At 34.7% G+C, this 20324-nt stretch overlaps 1 protein-coding gene across 4 annotated transcripts in view; it reads right to left on the reverse strand.

Moving 5' to 3' along the window:
• ASAP1 (ArfGAP with SH3 domain, ankyrin repeat and PH domain 1) overlaps window positions 1–20324 on the reverse strand; it is a 142090-nt gene that overhangs the window by 38567 nt on the left and 83199 nt on the right. For all 4 annotated transcript variants that reach the window (XM_059466295.1, XM_059466313.1, XM_059466288.1 and 1 more), the window contains 12 exons: window positions 17725–17799; window positions 17333–17382; window positions 16841–16970; window positions 15987–16072; window positions 15175–15250; window positions 14273–14359; window positions 8000–8100; window positions 7518–7587; window positions 6284–6371; window positions 5195–5243; window positions 1808–1971; window positions 133–266 (listed from right to left, as the gene is read on the reverse strand). In XM_059466295.1, coding sequence (XP_059322278.1) covers window positions 133–266; window positions 1808–1971; window positions 5195–5243; window positions 6284–6371; window positions 7518–7587; window positions 8000–8100; window positions 14273–14359; window positions 15175–15250; window positions 15987–16072; window positions 16841–16970; window positions 17333–17382; window positions 17725–17799 — 1110 coding nt within the window. The remainder of the gene's footprint in view (window positions 1–132; window positions 267–1807; window positions 1972–5194; window positions 5244–6283; window positions 6372–7517; window positions 7588–7999; window positions 8101–14272; window positions 14360–15174; window positions 15251–15986; window positions 16073–16840; window positions 16971–17332; window positions 17383–17724; window positions 17800–20324) is intronic.

Consider the following 20324-nt stretch of genomic DNA (forward strand, 5'->3'; position numbering starts at 1 on the left):
GAAATATGAGGAAAAAATTCTGCAAAAACACATTCCTTGAAAAAGATTAACAGTAACTTGTACATTTTGGTGCTTCCTCCATATATGTCAAGATTTGACTAAAAAATCCCAATATAAATTAAAGAAACTTACCAAGAGTTCAGACGTTCCTAATTTGTCTAATTCCAAAGACTGGATTCGAGAAATATGGACACCCATTTCTCTGTGTATCCCAGAACACTCAATGCAGGTTAAAATGCCCAAATTGGTCGAAAGCCATGTTGGATCTGCACAATTGGAACACAAAGTATTTAATCAAAGTCCAAGAAAAGGTTTGCAATGGTGGCAAGAGATGTGTTCTGAAATTATTCCTTATTTAATGTTTCAAAGAATGAAAATAAACTAAGAACATTCCATACTTTTCTCCGAACTCTAACTTAACCAGAAATTGCTACCAATGGAATGCAGTATTTCAGATTTAGGAACAGACCCAAAGGCATTGAATTTAGACTTATTCATTCATACTGCATGAATGTATTTCAATACATTTTGTATTTGTTTCCTGTATAAATTAATTCCTGTTTTTAAAAGTAACAGATCTCCTAAATTTGACAACCTCTGAAGTGTTAAAATTTACTTCTTAAACTTTAAATAGTCTTTCATAAAAGATTAATCATAGTGCTTTCCAGTATGTAAAACAGCAGCATGTTGTAGAAAATTTGAGGAATGCTGGCTAGTCCAGGAAAAAAAACCCCAATCTTTTAAAATGGTGTCATGGAGGAGATCTGCATGTAATATTAGAATAGATTTGATACTACAAATGCTACATAGGAAGCATGACCAGTTTTTAAGGAAAAGAATAAGCTTCAGACATACTTTGTGCACAAATTAATCACTTCCTTGACTTTAAATAGTAACTGCTGAAGCATTAAGCCAAGAGTTTTAAAGCAGCAAGCTGGAGTACAGAAGCTTAAAACTTTACTACAAATTAAAAGATGAATGAGAACTGTAATCTGAAGTTTCTATAGCTTTACATAATGAAATAATTGAATGAACTGGTTCCAGGATTTGACATAATTATATCCCAGTTTGTAATTTTATCTAGCTATTTCAAATTTGGATCAGTTCTGCATTAGTAAGCATCTGCAAGATACACACAATCTACTTAGTTCAAAATCAGCATCACCTTCTTGAAGTGTCCCTTTGATGAGAAAGCTGCAGTAGCTGCCAGCTCCCACAGCTCCCACACCAGCTCAATCCTGCTTGACCAGCTGCCCCTTCTCAAGCTCTGAGTGCCACATAACTGACCTGTAACTCTGTACTTCTGAAGATATTATCTGATAGGATTTCAACTCTGGCTCTCATTCTTTGCACAAGACTACTTATTCCACCTCTGAAAACGATGCTGCAACTCCAGTAGTCTCATGCCAAGATAAAGCCTCAGAGCAAGATCCTGGCCAGGTCAATTTTTCCACAAGCATTGTCTAAATATTACTCACTTCTACTTAGTAGCATGCACAGGATCAGTGATGCCAAGCAACTTCCATTCAAGTGCAACAAGCATCTAGACACAGTGCAACAAGAACAGTTCAAACTCCAGAGGGGCTTGAACTGCTGGAAGTAAGCACAGACAACACACAAAAATATTTTAGTGAATTAAATGGAACTAACGTAGGAAAGTCATATTTGTTCTTTTAAAAACAGGTTGAAGACTGAGAAACATCACTTAGAAAATGAGTTTGCACTCTACAAACACTTCTTTGAAGAAATTACTTTGCTCCCAACAAGAAGCATGATGAAGCATGACGACATGAACAAATGGAGATACCTGGTGAGCCACAATCACAACAGACTTCATTGCCGGGCAATCTCTGTATGTCATCAATAATGGCTTTTGTCAGATCCTCTAAACTGTTTTCACCTGTGCTCTGCTCTCCACGGAATGCCATATTTAATGCTTCTTCTTTGCTGTTAGTCAACACTGATATCCATCTAGCACAAAATAAAGACCTTAATGAAGATCTGCATTTGCAAATGCATGTTAATCTACAAACTGTAGAAATCTCACAAGGAACAAAATATTAGTGGGACTATAGGGAAGGACTGTATTCTGGGAGAGAATGAGAAGGGGGAAAAGTGAAAGACAAAAAGGAAAGATTTGAAAAAAGATAAGTAAGAATGAGAAGAGAGAAATAGTCTTAATTCTAACATCCCTTTGGTGAACAATTTAAAAGCCAAGTTCTCAGGTTCCTCAAATAAGTAGAAGTTGTGGAAGAGAAAAGGGGCAATTAAGCTCCTGTAAATTTAACTGCTTTAAAAGATGCCCAAAATCTTCCTAAAGTCTCCTTCCTGGAGAAAATGATAATCCCTACTTTCTCCAGTGTGCATCTTTCTCTTCACAGAGGAAAGAGCAAGCACCCTGGTGCATGTGTTGATGTCTAGTTGCCTTTCAAATGCAGGTCTCTGAGCACTGATCAGAGTCAGACTGCAAAGCCCAACAAATGGCAACTGCCAAGGCAACCGGGGGTGAAGGAGGACAGGAGAGTAACGGTACCAAGAGCCAATATCAAACTTCAGGAGCAAGCTGAGTGTAACAAATCAAGACTCTTTAATGATATCTCAGACAATATTTCCTCCCCTCCCAACCACTCTGCAAGTTGTTGCTTACACATAATGTTTTAATTAAAAACAAACAAAACCCAGTCTCAGCAGCTGTTGTGTTCCATGTGGAAGTAAGGAGGAGAAAGCAGTTCCACTAAGGACCAAGGACATTGCAGATGCAGTGTTGCCAATTTAGAAAAAAGAGCAAGTTAAAAAGAAAACCTCAGAAGTAAAGTGATTTTAGATCTACTGCAAATATTGTATTTTTTTAAATGCAGAAATGTTGTAAATTGGCAGTGACCTCAATGCATTTCATGTTTACAATGTCCTGCAATCATTGGTCTTCTGAAATATGCAGAAATGGTATGGTCATCTAAACAAACTAAGAGTACTTCAGATTGAAATTCATAATTTCTCAGTGAAACAACGAAAAGATTAGCTTTAAAGGAATTCAGAGAGAAATTTATGTGTGTAATCTTAGAACACAGATTCAGAGCCTGAACTAATATATGGACATTCCATATTATATACTTCATGCACATTTTCTTTTAATTTTTATGTGCATAAAAGAATCTAGGAAGTAGTGCTTAAAATGCTTTAAAAATCTTGAAAAATCAGTGTTAAGAATAAAAGAGAAATTGAAAGTCTTGAACACAAATTTGCTCCAAAGTTTACATGGTGTCAACAATGAAGGTACATTCATCTTTCTCATTGCATGAGAAGAACCCACACTAGAGGGCATTCTTCTGCAATTTTAATGGTGAAATTCAATGTTATTTAAAAATAAGAAGCAATGGTGTCTTGTTCTAATATTATAACAATGTTTGGTTAAATACAGAAAGTAAAATAATAATTAAACTCAGACAAACAACATTTATTCTGACATTTGTTTATAATTTTTTTACCGTTACAATTTGATTAGTTTGTTAAAAAGGCAGAATTTGAATAAAACTCAACTGAGCAGTAACAATTAAAAATTATTAGATGCAATTACAACAAAACACAACTGAGCCAGCTGTTAGTTGATATAGATTTCCTTACTATGAGTACCTAAACTGTCAGAGCAATCATTATTCTGGTTATGTTTGCTAAGGAAGAAAGAACCTCTGTGCAGGACTGTCACTGGGGCAGCTGTGAGTGAGAGCAAGAGGCAGCACGGTGGCAGCTCTTCCCCCACCACCACAAGGACAAGGACAGACATCTCTGGATGACTGGTGCTGCTTATCAAGAAGTGCCCAGTTGGTCACCAGGCCTTCCTGGCAGGCTGCACACTCAAAATAAACCATGACTAGAGTGAGAGAAAAAATTTCAGTGCTTCTAATAGGAAATAAAACCAGCCTGGAATTTCAAAACAGTCCAACAGGCAGCCTGCTAAACTAAATTTATTTATCTGCCTCTCAAAAGAAGGATACTGCTTATTTATTTTTCCCCTACCTTGCTCATTGTTAAGACAAAAAACCCAAACAAACCACTCAGCTACTAAACCAACTAATACAGTAAAAATTAATTTATGGCAGAGTACCAAAAACTTATGACTCATAAGAAATAACAGTATTTTCTTCTTGACTAAGAAAATTACTGGAATAATTAAGTTCCAGGATGAATGCAGTAATCATAACTAGCAAGTCAGCTTTGCACTGTAAGAGCCAACATAAAGCTGTGGAAGCTCAGAAGGAAATTGCTGCACACCAAAGAATTCTCCAGCTCTTTTATTTCACCCATGACTCCCGAGGCTGAGCTGTCAATGCCACTGCCACCCAACACCACCAAACAAGTGAAACACCCTACAAACATCCCCTATGCCTTTAAAATACACATGCGGCAACACGGGCTTCCACTAGAATGTGGTTATTTAATGGAAAAGTGAGGTAGTCCTTGCTGTCCTCTTCAGTAGTAACTTTATTCCTTGCCCTTTTGGGTGCTGAACATTAGACTACATGCACAACACCCATCTGGTGACACAGGAGGGAAAACCAGTGCTACATGGCTCTCAGGAAATAATTCTGATGCAGTGGGAAGAAAGATTGTTTAAAAGGAAATAACTTAATTGGAAGCATGCATTAAATGAAGCAAGCTCTTGGATTCTGAAGTACAAATCTCAGAGATGTGCTTTGCCATTTATTTCTAGGCCTACAGAAGAAAAAATGTACTGCCTGTAGATATTTTCTATGTGCCATATTGAGATCTTTTATCTATTTATTATATTTACTTTCAAGGAAAAGGTAAAATCAAGAGGAAAAGAAGTAACTGCAGAACAGGGCTGACAGAGAAGATTTGAGAACAATTTAAAAATACTTCATTTGAATCCTAATAATCTGATGTAATCCTAGTATCATCCCAAGCATGCCACACAAACCAGGTACTGGCAGGATGAACAATCTAAATGGGGTTTTGGTTAGTTGGGTTTGGTTTAGTTTCAGATTTAACATTACTGGGTTTTAAAGGAGCTCTGTAGTGTGAACAAAATAGTTTACATTTATAGATTCATAACAGCAGAAAAAAGAGACAGTAGGCACTAATTGTGCATTAGCTGTGAAAATTATTTTCACTGTTATGTGTGATTTTACACAAATCTATTGGCAAAATAAACTTGAAAAAATGTAAACATTCTTACGCCACGTATTCCTGCTCATCTTCTGCTTGAAAGTGGTAAGTTCTGTTATCTGAAAGAAAGAAAGAAAGAAATCTTTTCAGGTGGCATATGACAAAATTCCATCTGTCTACATACTTGGTATAAAACCTATTTGGTAGCTAAAGCCTTCAAGAGCAATTTCTCTTAAAATGCATCATTAATCCTTTATTCATAGCTATGGATAACAATTCCAAAAAAAAAAAAAAAGGGAAAATGAAACTGTAAATTTTGATTCACACCAATTTTATGTATTTTAAAAGTCTTAAGTTTTGAAATAATAAAGAAAAATAAACATATGGATCAAATTTCAGTCAAAACTGAAATATAATTAGAAGAGGGCAAAATTAATTTGTTCCTTTTATATAGTTTTTCCCTCCAGCTGAGCCAAGAAAATTGTTTTACTAGCCAACAGATGAAGACATGAAGTGGCTATTATCTCCCACAATCAAAGGTTTCCTTGACTGTCCTTTTCAATATGGAATGTTGGAACTGTTTCTTGGTTAATACTCTATATGTGAAGTCTGAAAACATTAAATTGACTCATCAAAAGAGTTTTTAAAACCAGACTGGATACAAACATCTGCTGTACAGGACCAAAATAGGAAATAGGGGAACTACAGAGCTTTAATGCTGACAAGAAAAGGCATTACCAATTTTCAGACAAAGAGAAATATATTTTAATGTAGGATAAGAGAGAAAGAAATTGGGTCTCCTTGTCTTCCTCGTTCCCTCAAATAGCACTCAAAAAGCAGAACAATGACTGAAAAGCAGGATAAAGCCAAAGGTCTTTCCCCTTTCCTGGTAGATACAGATAACACATGTTTCACAAAGCTGTTAAACATCTCTGAACTTAGGGAGCAGCACATATGCTGCATTTCATGGCTTGTCACAAACAAACAATATTTATGCCACATCATCAGAAATAGAGGCTCTGAACAGTCATGAGACACTCTGTGTGTCTGGATACAGACTTGAACTTTGAGCTCTAGCCTTGTGTTCTACACAAAGCATCTTGCAATGACATTTTCAGAAACCCCAATAACACAAGATGGAACTAAAGCTGCTACATACGTGATATCAGATCAAAGGACTTCTTATCTTCAGCATTTGGCTTCACCTGGCAGGTCAATAAATTCAGTTTAGCTGGTTGCCTGTTGGACTAAAAAGAAAATTTATTTTATTTTAAAAATGTATTGATTTAGGATTATTTTCCCTTTCTGGGAGTGTGCATGTATGATATTACATAAAGCTTGGACATGCACACATATCCACCCTCAAAAAGCTGGAGACCAGCATCACCTGGTCTGATTTGGTCTCTCAAAAGGGATGCATTGCTAAATCTAAACAAAATGAAAATTTTCATGGTCTCACTTTTTCTCAAAGGGATGAAAAGAAAAACTTTAAATTTACAATATCCTAATATTAATAGTTTTTAATTGCATTTCTTCAACAAGGGCAAAACTACAATGCAGTTTTTCATTACAGAATGCCCATGTTCCAGGTTTCCTCCCATTTTAAATAAAATATATCAAAGATATAATCCTAAAACTTTAAAATGGAAGTGGAAAGCTGAAAATCTGGAGTTTCAGAATTCAGGATAAATACCAATATTCTGTGCTGCAATTAAGTCACTTAAGACATGATAATTATATGTCTCTGAGGAATTTGGGGTTTATACAGATAGTAAGCTTTAGAAATTGAGGGCTGTCAGTTGAGGAGTGAGTGGATTTTGGGGCAAAGGTGGAGAAGTGGTGAGGAAATGGGACAATCTCCTTTAACAAGAGCAACTCCTGTGCTTGTTTCCAACAGGTTCATGTCAAATTCCCACAAGGCAGTTTTAGCACTGCCTCCCCCTTGATCTCCTTGGTGCTACCTCATGACTGAGCATTCCCAGGAAAATTCTTCAGATATGTGCCTGATCCCAAGAACTCACTGTGAACAAAAATGCCCAGCATTCCAAACTTTTAATTGAAAGCACTCAAAACACTAAACACATTCACTCCTCTGTCAGACTCTACCTAATATCAAATACTTCCTAAGCTCCCAAATTATGTAGCTCACATATATACCATGACAATCCTTACAAGCAAATCCATCTGAAGTATTGAGAAGTCTGTTCAATGCATTTGCCATTTTCCCATTAAAGTACTGATAAATTCATTTCATAAGCTACAGTCTCACAAAACTTCAACAGTCAGAAGCTGAAGTAAACATCCTTTTTGCAATAGCATATTAGCAAGTCAGATTCATCAGGAAAGGATAATGCTATTTATTTTTTTGATATAAAGGTATAAAAGTAACTTACCGTTGCATGTGAGATGGTAAGAATTCCATTTTTAACAGTGCACTTCCTTCTTTGCCATACTTTCCTTAACCTACATAAGAATATCATATCAATTTTAGTAAGTAGATGTGACTTCAAAACTCATAAATAACATTATCATTTTGGGACAATTAGGTTTAAAAAACAAAAGAGATACAGTCAAAATTTTACTAAATGCTTCATTAAAAGAAACTTGGAGTTTTGTGACAAATCTTAATCATCTTTTAGAGAGTTATAAAGACAATAGATTTCTTTTAACTATGACTACTTTTTATGCTTGCTTGTCATGCTTTTGATATGTGCTACATTACATTCAGTGCTGTGCTCAGGCTTGAACTTTGCAACTCCCAAGACCCTGTGGCAGGTGCATTAGGAGAATATGCCTGAAGCACCCACAGTAAAAAGCTGTTAAAATTAGAGCCTGAACATAGCAGAAGATTTCGCTATTATTAACCAGAACATACCCATCACTCTTCTTTAAAAGATAACCTTTCTTCTCACTGCCATATTCCTTATTCCCCTGAAGCTGATGCATACTGTACCCTCCTTGCCTGCTCTGTGAATCCTGGAAAAGGGAAACACAACATTAACATTCTCCTGATGAGCACAGTAAACTTTCTTAACCTTTACGCCTATTTTACTTTTTCTTCTCTACAACATCACAAATTGATAAAGATTAAAAAAGGATAACTCCTACTGCATGTTTTACATTGACAGGAGAGCTTGATTTTACACCACGTGATCTTGAACTAGATGCATGTTCAAGATTAAATTAATACATTAGGCCTTTGATGCAAATATGCATCTCAAAACAAATGACTTTTAGAATACAGGTATTTAATATTGCACAACCTCATAAGATAAAATTTCAAAAATTTATCAAAAGATAAAATTTCAAAAAGAAAACAACAGAATATAGCATGCATCTATATATAGAAATACATATATAAAGAAAGACAAATGGTAATTTTTTCTTCAAATAAAGTATATTTATAATTCATGAGTTTTAGTGAATGAAGTCAGCTGAAATAACTTTTGGCCTGATCTAGTGAAACAATTAAGAGAAATGGATTAACTTGTTACAAGCACATCAGAAAAAAAAATCCCCCAAATTCATGAAAACATTGACTTACTCTCCTAGACTTCGATCACGAAAGGCAAAAGCAATAAAGGAAAGAGAAAGCAAATAATTTGAAACAAGAATTATTATTCATTTAAAAAAGACATGTTCCCTGAACACAAATTTTATAGTCCCCACTGTTAAAACAATGTTTCCCCTTTCTAAAGACACTAACAGAGAGAAGGCAAGAACTATTTTTAGGCATACAGGTGTTTTGTCTCATCCAGTAACAAAATACCATAACAAAATTCCAGGCAACCCGGCATATATGACATTGGCTTCACAAAATAACTACGAGGACTGCAGGATCAAAGATTAATACATCTTCCAATCTTGGTAATCTTTAAATTGCCTAAAATTATAGTTATATTGTATCCTCCACAAGAGGAGCTAATTCTGAATTTCCATTGAAAAAGATCAGGCCCAAAGTTAACTTTTAATTTTTGCAAGTGTATGCAAAAAGCTATATTTAAGGGCACATCAATTTGTTTTTGAATAAAACTGTGAAACAATAACCTGCAAAACATTTGTCAATATCCCATCAAAAAAAGAAAAAAAAAGGAAATAAGAAGCTCAATTATTCCCTTCTCAATAACCTTTCCTCTCTACAGCAGAGTTTCTTACTACCACAACCAATATATAATGAAATTACTCCCTCTTGGTTTATCCAGAGCACTTACAATTGACTTTCATTTTGTAACAAGTTTGCCACAGAGTTTAGAGAAGTGCTTTGGTAAAACTGGCAGGTGTGGCTGGAGCAGCACAGAGGCTCCTGCAAGCTGGGTGCTGCCAGCAGTGCTCACACCACCGCAACCAGCAGCTGGTTTATTAAAATCAAACTTCAAATCCCCATGGGAATTAGGGAATTAATCCTGCTGGTATTAGCATAGGAAAGAACATAATGAGATATAGCTCTTGTTGCAAGTAGCATATAAGATAGAGATTTAGGGAAATAAATCAAAAAGTAAAGAAATAATTGACAAAACAGACAAAAAATATGATTCCAGAAATTAGCTATATTCAACTTAATGCTGTTAAGTTACCTTTGCAGCAATAATTAATAGACAAAAAGAGGGAACAGAAGCTTGTATTAAAGGCTCAGTTTCTTTTAAAATTGAAGCTTCTTAGGATATGAGCATTTTGTAACAAAAAAGATCAGATGCTTTACACAATTAAAAATACACTAGTATTCACTAAATACTTTTTCCAAAAGCCATAAACCATAATAATTTTTCAAAATTTGATAATTCTTGCACAAGGTAACAGAATCTGCCCCAGCTTGACATGAGGACAGCACAAGAGTGGCCACAAGAGACACTGCCTGTGACAGGGCCAATGTCAATGGCAATTCCTGCAATGAAGCTGCAGCACTGGCACTGCTGCCCTGCCCCAGATGTGCTCCTCCAGGAGCCAGGTAATTGCAGTGATTGCAGTAATACCTTTTTCACTGATGAAAGGAGAGGTATGCCACAAAAATGTGCAAGGTCATTACATATGCCCATAGTGCTAAATAAACACCTTGAACAAGTGCAACAGTGGAACAGGAGCTGCATTATGAGACCTTAAAAACATCAGGATGTCTCACTTCTCTCACAGCTGCTCTCAAGAGGTTAAAGACGGCAGAATTTACAATTTGGACAGGAATCACTAGTTTCAATTTCCTTCTCTCCATCAAAAAAACTGTTTACTATCAACAACTAGGGCCTCAATTTTGTTATTTCAAACTGTTTTCCTGCCAAAGCAATGTTTGGTAAGTATACTTCTGATTTTTTACAAATCCACTGCAGAAAATCCCATTCATTGAACGTTCTTCAATAATTCCATTAATCCATCAATTTTGCATCAATGAGATTATAGTGCACTAATATAAGTGGAGAAATGTATACTGAATCATAATCCACCAGGCCATCTGTCACAATAATAAAGCCCAGCTTTATGCACTTAAAGATTTGGATACACACAGTGATGGAGGCAGACTGGGGAAAACTCAGGCCACATCAGGCTTTGGTGTCTCTCAGCCAAGGAGTAATGAATGCTGACCTGCTGCTTCAGGAGCAAGCACTAAATACCTAAGTAACACATTGTCTTAACAAGCTCCTCAATTTCTGCCAGCATCATTACCCTCTGACTCAGGTCACGTAGCAGAATCTCATGACAAAGTCCTCCTGTTGATTTTGAGACAAACTTGAACATCGATGTGATCAAGTGGTTATTTTATCAAAAAAAGCAGATTCTTTCATTACAGCATTTCTCTATCTCTCTCCTGTGATTTGCCTGGATATCTGAGAATCACAATACTGCTCCTTTTTCTTCTAAGACACACCTTCAATTCTCTTCAAAACAAAGACTTTATTTTTTACATTTATCACTTTATATACATATATTATACATATATACACACAATGTTTTTCAAGAGTCTTAGAATTTGTCCACACTGTAATTACAATCAGAACAGATGTACAGTTTATTTTGGTGATGCCTGTGAAGCTTCTTTATTTCAACATGTATTCAAGTTTCAAAATTTGACTTCACATTTAAATTTCACTTTACTTATATATTTTAGATGGGGTTTTTTTACTATATATATTTTTTTACTACACATCCAGGAAATAGGTAACCAAAAATCCAAACATTATATTTCACTTGTTACTCTGCCTCATAATAATCTATGAGTAATTTTGAAACTTGACTTCTGTGGACTGTACCATATGCAGCCATGAATGCACAATACATTGCTGAAGAACATCCACCCATTTCTCCTACTGTATTTCCAAGAACTGGCTGATTGTCAAGAAGCATGAAGTCAACAACATATGCAGCATCCAGGAGAGGAGGAGATGTTTTCCTTTGCTTCCCAAATAATCAGCTTGTGGAAGAAAAGATACATGAGAGGAGAGCAAGTCTTGCTGCTCTGTGTGTTGGGAATCAATTCCTGATGAAGAATGAGCAGGAATTATGTTCAGAGTGATTTAGATAATAGGGAGATGACAAATGTAATGCCTGTATGGAAAGCTCTGTAAGTGTTATGGAAGAGATCTGGTAAATCCATGCGCACATTGCAGATGGAAGGGAAAAAAAACCAACAAACTTAGAATCAGGAAAGACTGTAAAGTATGAGCTAAGGGAAAACTGAGCACTAGAAAAAGCTGACAGCTTTCACAGTAAATTGGGATCTAGTCAAAGGTACGCTGTGGTATTCCTGTCAGCATTTGTGCCACAAAAGAAATTCTAAAAAACATGTAGAGTGCATTGTAAGGCTGTGCTGTCCTTCAGAATGGTGGGATTAGAGGTGCAGGAAGAGGAACAGCCTGCTGGCCAAGGTTTGTCTGCTGTATGATGTACACCTGTGTTATGTAAGCAAACATTCAAAAGGATAAAAACAAACCACCACTGTAAGGAATTACTTGTCCTTTATTCCTTATTAACTGGGATTCCACATTATTTAATTTACTAACTTCAAGCCACACATCTACACACAGTGGCCATGATCACAATGGGCTATCTGTAGAATTATGTGACAGTCCACAAAAATATTTACACCTATTACTTCTCCTGTTTTTCAAAAATTTCAAAAGAATTCCAGGAAATTAAAGATAGATTTTTTTTAGCTTCACAGCACAGAAGGAAGATTAACGAAAACTACTTTGAAGAATATATTTATTATTACATATACTGAAAAATCAGGGCAGCTTTTGAACAGAGAGGTTACGTACAAAAATTTCCTGGAAGAATCAGCAATTACATGATGACTGATGCAGTGAACCTGGACTTTCAATGGGCACTTATTCTTCCTTATGAAAGGGAAAGAATTACATTGCCACAGGACAGGAGGAAAAGTCCTGAGGTGACATAACAGGTTAAAAGCATGAAACAGCCAAATGAGTTTCACAGAAAGCTGTGCCAGCACATATTGTGTCTTACACAAACAATATGGAAAAGGGTGAACAGTAAACTGTCAAATTTTGTTAGATGTTATTAAATTATTCAGGATACCCAAGAAAGGCTCACTGAAGGATTTCTCAGGAATTCAACAATAGTGAGTAGCTTGACAACAAATGACAGGTGAAGATCAGCATAAAAAAATGCCAAGTGATGCAGAGGGGAAGAATAAGATACTGTGAGCTCACCATGAAGATTCAGAAACAGGATGATATGGTTATAGCTTTACAGATGATCAAACTTACACACCTCCTCTGGCCAAAAAAGCAAGTCAATGTAAGGTTTTATATGAAAAAAAAGAACAAAAAAGTATCTAGCAAGGATATAATAAATTCACACACACACTCAGATCCTGAATAGGGTAAGCAGATCAAAAAATTCAAAACAAATAAAAGCAGAAAGACTATTCCACACAACATGCAGCCATGGTGGAAAAGGCTCAGCTGTAACATAAGCTAATGATTTACACTTCTTCAAAAAGCAACTGCACAAATTCAAAGACTTCCAAGCTAGCCAAGCTACTAATGGGAGGGTATTCTGGGGAAGTATCAGTGTTTATTGTCCTGTCCTTACTCTCAACACCCACTATAAACTGGCATCAGAAACTTGGCTGACTCAGTAACCTGGGTGTAAATTATGTTTTTATGTATATACGATATTAGCAATACTGTTGATCACATATTTGGATGATCATATATATTCAGAAGAATGGCACCTGCCTAATGTTTTGTTATAATTCATATTTCATAACAGATATCTGGAAAATATGAATGTCTTATACACCACCAACAAAACTGAACAGAGGGTAAGCAAATTTTTCCTGAAGGAAAGCTACACTGACCCTCCCAACAATCACTGTCACCATGGGCTATTCAGTATTTCTCTCAGGGATGATGATTTTGGAAAGCCAGAGCATTATCTCAGGTAAAAATTGTGATGTGTGTTATTATGTTCTCTCCTAGTCCAAAAGGTATTCCAGAACATCTGCAATGGACACCACATGTGCTTCCCTCCACTTCTGCAGTGCATACCAGACACCAGGGCATTTGATGATAAATTTTAGTTTTTAACTGCCCTGTCTCAGTCCCTTCTGTCTGAATAGCAAACAAATTTTCTTCCTTACTATATACTATTAGCCAAAGGAGTTTGGAGAGGAGAACAACAGCCCAAAACCCATGTGAGTTAGCAGCTGAACTCCAAAGTGCAAACCACAGCTAAAGGCAAACCTCTGGTTCTCATTCTGCCTTGGGATCATCTGGGTCAGGAAAATCCTGAGCACAAACTGGCTGGAGGACAGCAGAACACAAGATGGGAGTGTGCATCCCTTCTCTTCATTTTTTTCCCTGAACAATCATTCCTTATCATTGTCAAGGACAGGATGCTGGGGTAGATGAAGCATTTATCTGACCCATTACAACTCTTTTTATAGTACATCAAGAAAGTACATAAAAAAGATAATAATTTCTCTTTGTACATAAAATAGAAACAGAAAATGAATGTAAAAAAATTGTTTGTTGATATGTAGTTGAACATTGTAAATATTAGTTTTGCATGATGTTGAAAGTCCAACTCTTTTGAACCAATAACTACAAAAATTTAACATTAACTAAACCGATTTCTGAATATAAAATTCACAAATTTACATTATCTACAAGAATAACATGTATAAATTATTTACCTCCTTCTGATCAAGCTGCAGAGAAGATTTTATCAAATCTCTAAGAGCTGTAAGTTGCTTCTTTTCTTCATCTTGTGTCTGCTTTATCTACAGAAAGAGATTGCCATTATACGCTTGCTGGATGCAAATTTAATTTTAATGTTTTATGCATTTTAATATACCATTTCAGATGCTCAACTATTTTGTATTTTTGTAATAGTTGAGTTTATTTTCATGTACCAGTCCATTCTTATATCTTCACCTTCTATGCATTTACTGCTTGAAAAGCAAAATTAAAATGAATGTATAACTTGACATGAACTGTTTATTCTGTTATATTGTCATGGCTTACTATAGCTAATGCAACTCAATTATCCTCTGAAATATTAGAATAACTCAAATAAATTTGACAAATTACTTAACGAATGAAAATGCAGTTTAATTTAGCAGCAAATTACAATAGCAAATGGGATTACTGTAATTCTGATTATGGAATACAAAAACAATTGGATGACAAGTGATCTATGATTCCATGTTATTACTTTTCTTCAATAAACATCACAATTAATTCATTTATGAAACCCTGGTGCTATCATTAAGTAGTTTGGTTTTAAAAAGTGAAAATGGTACTAAAATTAATGTTAATAATATAAGCTGATTCCAATATTCATACTTAAAAGTAGTTTTATATTAATATATGATTGAATTAACAGTAGAATGAAAACTGCTTTTCCTAATAGCTCTAAAAATTGCATATGAAGTTTAACAGTCAAGAGGTCTTTTCTTCATCTAGCTATGTTCAGTTTCAAGTAACACACTTTTCATTTATAAGATGTAAATTCAATATACATCCTCGTAATTCTATTTAAAATGTACACAATATTTTCATTTTCAGATATAAAGTTACTTGTAAGTAAACTTACATTATATAAGTCAGCAGCCAACTTTTCAATATATTGTTTAAGTTTATCAGCTGTTTTCAAGCCATCTTGGAAGAAACTGGAATGAAAAAAAAGTACCTTGGATTTATCAGGAATGTATGGAGTTCACAACACAAAGTAGATTGTCTCGTGTAGCAAAATAGCAAAACCAATAAAACATATCCAGCTTTTTCCATGTTCAAAACTGAACAAAATAATTTAAAAAGTTAAAACCCCAACAAAAAACCCCTTCCTAGTAGTTTAGAGTGTCTTTCAAAAGTGGAGATACACCATTGTGACTTTAACAAGTATCAAATTAGAGAGACTATAACCAATGTGTTTCTCCTACAGTAACTTCAAAAATCTTTTTTCTGTATTTAACTCAAGCCCCTGTGTGTTTGCCTTTGTGGTTCTAATGATGACAAGGTTGTATCTCACCAGTTTCACTTCAAGGAAATCCAAAGAAATTACTGGCTTACACAGTGGTTTTTAAATTTACACAAAGACTAAAACTATTAATTAGAATAAACAAGATATTTATAAAAATGCATTCCAGATCTATGCCTCAGAAAATAAAATTATTTTTTGCATGCAACATGCAAGGTTTTCCCTTGGTCTCTTTCTCCATCACTGCCCTGCCCCCCAAACTCACTCACACACTCCCTCCTGGAAGTCTACAGCCTCAGAAGAGGAAGAATCAGACACCTGTCACATCACAGTCATGAAAAAAACTCTGATACATTCAAACAAAGGGAAACAAAATCTTGTGCAAAAAAGAAAATTGTAACTAAAGCTTAAAGTATTGCAGTACTTACTTGCATTGTGCATGGTAATATTTAATAAGGTTCTGCAGAAGGTCCACACCCTTTTTTGTCTTGATTTCATTAACCTTAATAAGATACTGTAGAGAGAATAGACAACATGTTGATGATCATGTATCACAAACTTCAACAGCTTTCAAACAATAAAACATCATTTGCTCAATGAATTAATCTCTGTGTTTAACTTCAGTGCTGAGCCATAGAACACCAGTCCACTGCTGCTTAACTAACCTTAAAACAGGTAACAATTTATCTGGCTACTCTATAAAATTTAAACACCCCAAAACATAAAGCAAATTCAAGAAAAAATTTTCATCCTTTACTATTGTCTAAAGATTTCCCTTTATAATGCTACTGTAGTCACTACTGAAATATTCTGACAGTACAAACACTGTGCAATTTTAAGTAATCTCCACTAAAATGTAATAAAAAGAACTACTAATATAAAAAAAATCAGCTTTAGGGAACTAAACGCATCACTAACGTTTATCACTTTATTAGAAATGTTCAAAGGCCTAAGAAAGCATATTGAAAGAAAGATATCAAAATATTGCTAAACCATAAATTTGATAAAATAAGAAATATTTCCACAGTGTATTTTCAGCCCAAGAACCTTCCCACAATAATCTAAAACCAAAGAAAATTAATAAAGCAAAAAGAAGCCAAGTTTTGTACAAGAGTTGCTAAAATAATTATCTTTATATTGCTGTACTGTGTCACATGAAAATAATTTCCTCCCTCCTCCCCCATTAAGTGACTAAAGATTTCACCATCTTCAAGAAAGACCCACAAAGTCTGTTAACAATAAGTTCTGGTGTTGCAATTGAAAACTGAATTTTGTTTCTTACTTCACACATCTGCAGCTGGAAGAGCCTCCTCTCCTTCTCCATCTCCTCAGCTATCTCAGCCCCCGTTATCTCCGTTCTTATCATCCCGTGCTGCTTCGCATGTTCTCTCTTCTCCTTCTCAATCTTGGTACTGAAATTTTATTTAGAAAACATTTTAGAGAATCCCTTCTGCTAAAAGGTGTTCTGGCATTATTTAGGGAAAAAGTAATAGTTAAGAAGGATCAAAGAAGACATTTTAAAGATTTGCTCTTCTACCAAATCCTGTATATTTTAAATCTCAAGAAGCTATTGAGCCATGAAACTGTCCTTCCTTCAACTGTATGCTCTAGATTGTGTGTTACTTGGGGGAAAAAAATTATACCTTAATAATAGCAATAAAAATATTAATAATTCTGCTAATAATAATTCATTTAAAAATGAATTATTATTAAATAAATAAATATTAATGAAAACACCACAAAAAACAAAGCCAAATGGGAGACAAATACTTACAATTTGGTTTCATAATCTTTCCAGGCTTTGTCAAAAGGCTTTTTGAGGTCCTTAGGAAACAAAAAATTGTCTTAGAACATTTTTAAACTTTTTTCTGTGTAGTTATCAAGTAATAAAAAGCAACAAAAAAACTGTTTTCTTCAAAACTTTTCAGAAAGTAGTTGGAAAAAAATACTGGGTTTCAATCTTGTAAAGTATTGCTTTCCTGTGCACAATAAATCAGCAATTTACAATGAAATTTTCAAGATTTCATTGCAGTCATGCCAATTTTGTTCTTCGTACTAAATACAGATTATTAATAAATGCCAAGATAAGAAATACTCTCATGAGTGAAAGGAAAACAGTCACTATACAGATGAACATGAAACAAAAATTTAGTTTGCAACACTTACCCCTTTAACACCTTTTAAGTCTCCTTTTAAGAGAGAATCCAAAGTGAAAATAACATTGTGGCTTAAACCCTGGAGCTAAAAACAAAAACATTATATTCAGAAGGATTTATTGTCATCTTATCAAATTACTGCCAACAATTTTTTGAACATCACTAATCAAGTTGCAATCACCTCACATTTCTAAATTCACAGTAAATTCAAGTCTGGGAAGAATTAATAAACATTTACTTGTATGAGCCACAGAAACATTATAATTAACGTTTACTTAAACAAGGTGACATAAACCCAGAATTTTACAAATAGTATGCAAGCAAAGTTCTGAAAGCACTTCAAGGCAATATTCATCCTCTTGAAGCAAAAGAAAGATTTGGGTACAAATTTGGCTACAGCCTCCTGAGGAAGAAGGACCTGTTGTGCCACAGGCTGGGAACACACAAAGCACATGGTAATTCAAGCATGAACAGAAGGAGCAAACAGGGGCACCAGCTCTCTGAATATTCCCCCCTTTTCGGGAACACTGCTCCTTTCCTTGTCCATTGTGTATATCTGACATCCCCTCAAACTCTCCTGAGTTTAAATTTCACCCCACTGAGTTCATACCTGCTTGGTTATGGACAAGAATATCAAAACCACCACTGAAACAGGTTCTGTGTTTCACTCAAACTCCTCACATATTCTAAAGACACTGTAGCCTTTTTTTTTTTATTTTTCCAGGTGTATCCATTAAAGATAATCAACTCAAACCATTAATTTTTGGCTTGAAATGACTGAACAGTAGCCAGTGAGTATGTCAGCTATACAAAAAAAACCCTAAAAACCCAAAGCTAAATAGCAGTGTATTACTCCAATACAGTAAGGATTTGCAATCATGTATTACATCACTAAGACTTGATAAAACAATAGACCAAATGAACTGGAAAAAATCTGATAAAGTAAAGCAGTCTCACATATAGAACAAAATAAAGGGAAAAAAATCCCTTAACACATGGAAACACATATGAAGATTTATTGAGGGCTGTGAACAAAAGATAATTTGCCTGCAAAGATTAGCTCAGGACATTTACAGGAAAGAGAGGTAGAGAAAAACAGGCTTTAAACACTTGGAAAAAGGCAAGAATCATGCAAATTTTCAAAAGAAATAATATGCAACTGCTACAAATGTTCTGCCAAAACCTCATCTAGATCAATGTAAAGATCTTGACACACTCATTTTCATATACACAGGTCATAATACAGCTTTTAAATGCACTATTGTAATGAATTACTGCATAAAGAATGAAACCTGAAATGGCCAAGGAGGTAGAAGTAAAAAACAGAGAAACTGATTCTGGTGGGACACTCAGAATTTGCTGAAAACAGAGACCAGGTTTGGCAATGGCCAATCCCAATGTTTTACCTTTATAAAATCTTACTGAAGGGTCATTTTGTGTCCTTCTTATAAGGCAATCAATTACAATGATTGAAAAAATTAATTACACTCATAAATTTTAAGTTTCAGACATTATATTTAATGATAACATCAACAGTTAGTAGTAAAAACTGCACAGCAACTTATTTAGCCTTATTAAAATGATTAATGGATGTGATTTTATTCTTGCTCTTGTCTGCTGAGCAATCATTCCAAAATTATGCTTTTCAAAGGTTGAGTATGTAAAAAAGTTGCTGGTTTTACTCCATAGTAAGTGACTATCACTCCAAAATAGTCACTCCTTCACTCCATAACTGACAAAGAAGAAAGTAAGTTATTTTGTACCTTCCTTGTAATGAAATATCCAAAATATCACAATTTCTATGAAAATTTTAATGAATCATAATTGAAGTTGAAAGATAGAACAAAAAGTATCCAAATCTGTGAAGCATTTTTTTCCTTGTCTACTGTGCAGCTCCAGTCCTTATTCATCTTTATGTCTTTGAAGACTATTCATTATTTTATTGTACCTTTATTAAATAAGGCATCCACAATTTGTTCTAGGTAAAAAATAAAAAAAATCCCTAAACCCATTATCCTGCCATTCATCTTAATAACTCCTGGTATTTTTTTCCAATTAATTTTACCAACATAAGGCTCAGCACCTACTTTGGGGCCTTAGCAGTGACACAACTGAATCCTTCTCTCAATGGCTTTTTCAATGGATCTCAACTTCTATTTGATATAAACATATTTTTTTTTTCAGCGTAATCTTATTAAACAGAATGATGCTTAAGAACAACAAAGCAGAATTTTCTATCTCAGAGAGAAAAAATAAGAAAAATAAATGGTTTTACAATGCTGAGGCAATTGTAAAATAAGTTTGTTGTCTATTTGAGATTGCTAAATGAAGTAAATTAGTGAATACCTTATTTTGAATCCTGTTAATAAGAATTTGGGTAGAAAGTGCTTAATAATCTAGCTGAAATAGTGTAATGTTGCTTTGAGTAAGTGTGGCTTCTTAAATTAAAAGGGTTTTTTTCCACTTGAACAGCACTACTTAAAATAAATAAATAAACCCTGACATCTTTGTTAGTTGAAATAAGTAGAAAATATCTGTGAATGCCCTGCTAGGAATGGCAAAGTCCAGAAAGCTTCCAAAAGACTTGAGTTATAGTCCTAAACTGTCCTT

This window comes from Ammospiza nelsoni, chromosome 1 (assembly GCF_027579445.1).
Source record: "Ammospiza nelsoni isolate bAmmNel1 chromosome 1, bAmmNel1.pri, whole genome shotgun sequence".
Classification (NCBI taxonomy): Eukaryota; Metazoa; Chordata; class Aves; order Passeriformes; family Passerellidae; genus Ammospiza; species Ammospiza nelsoni.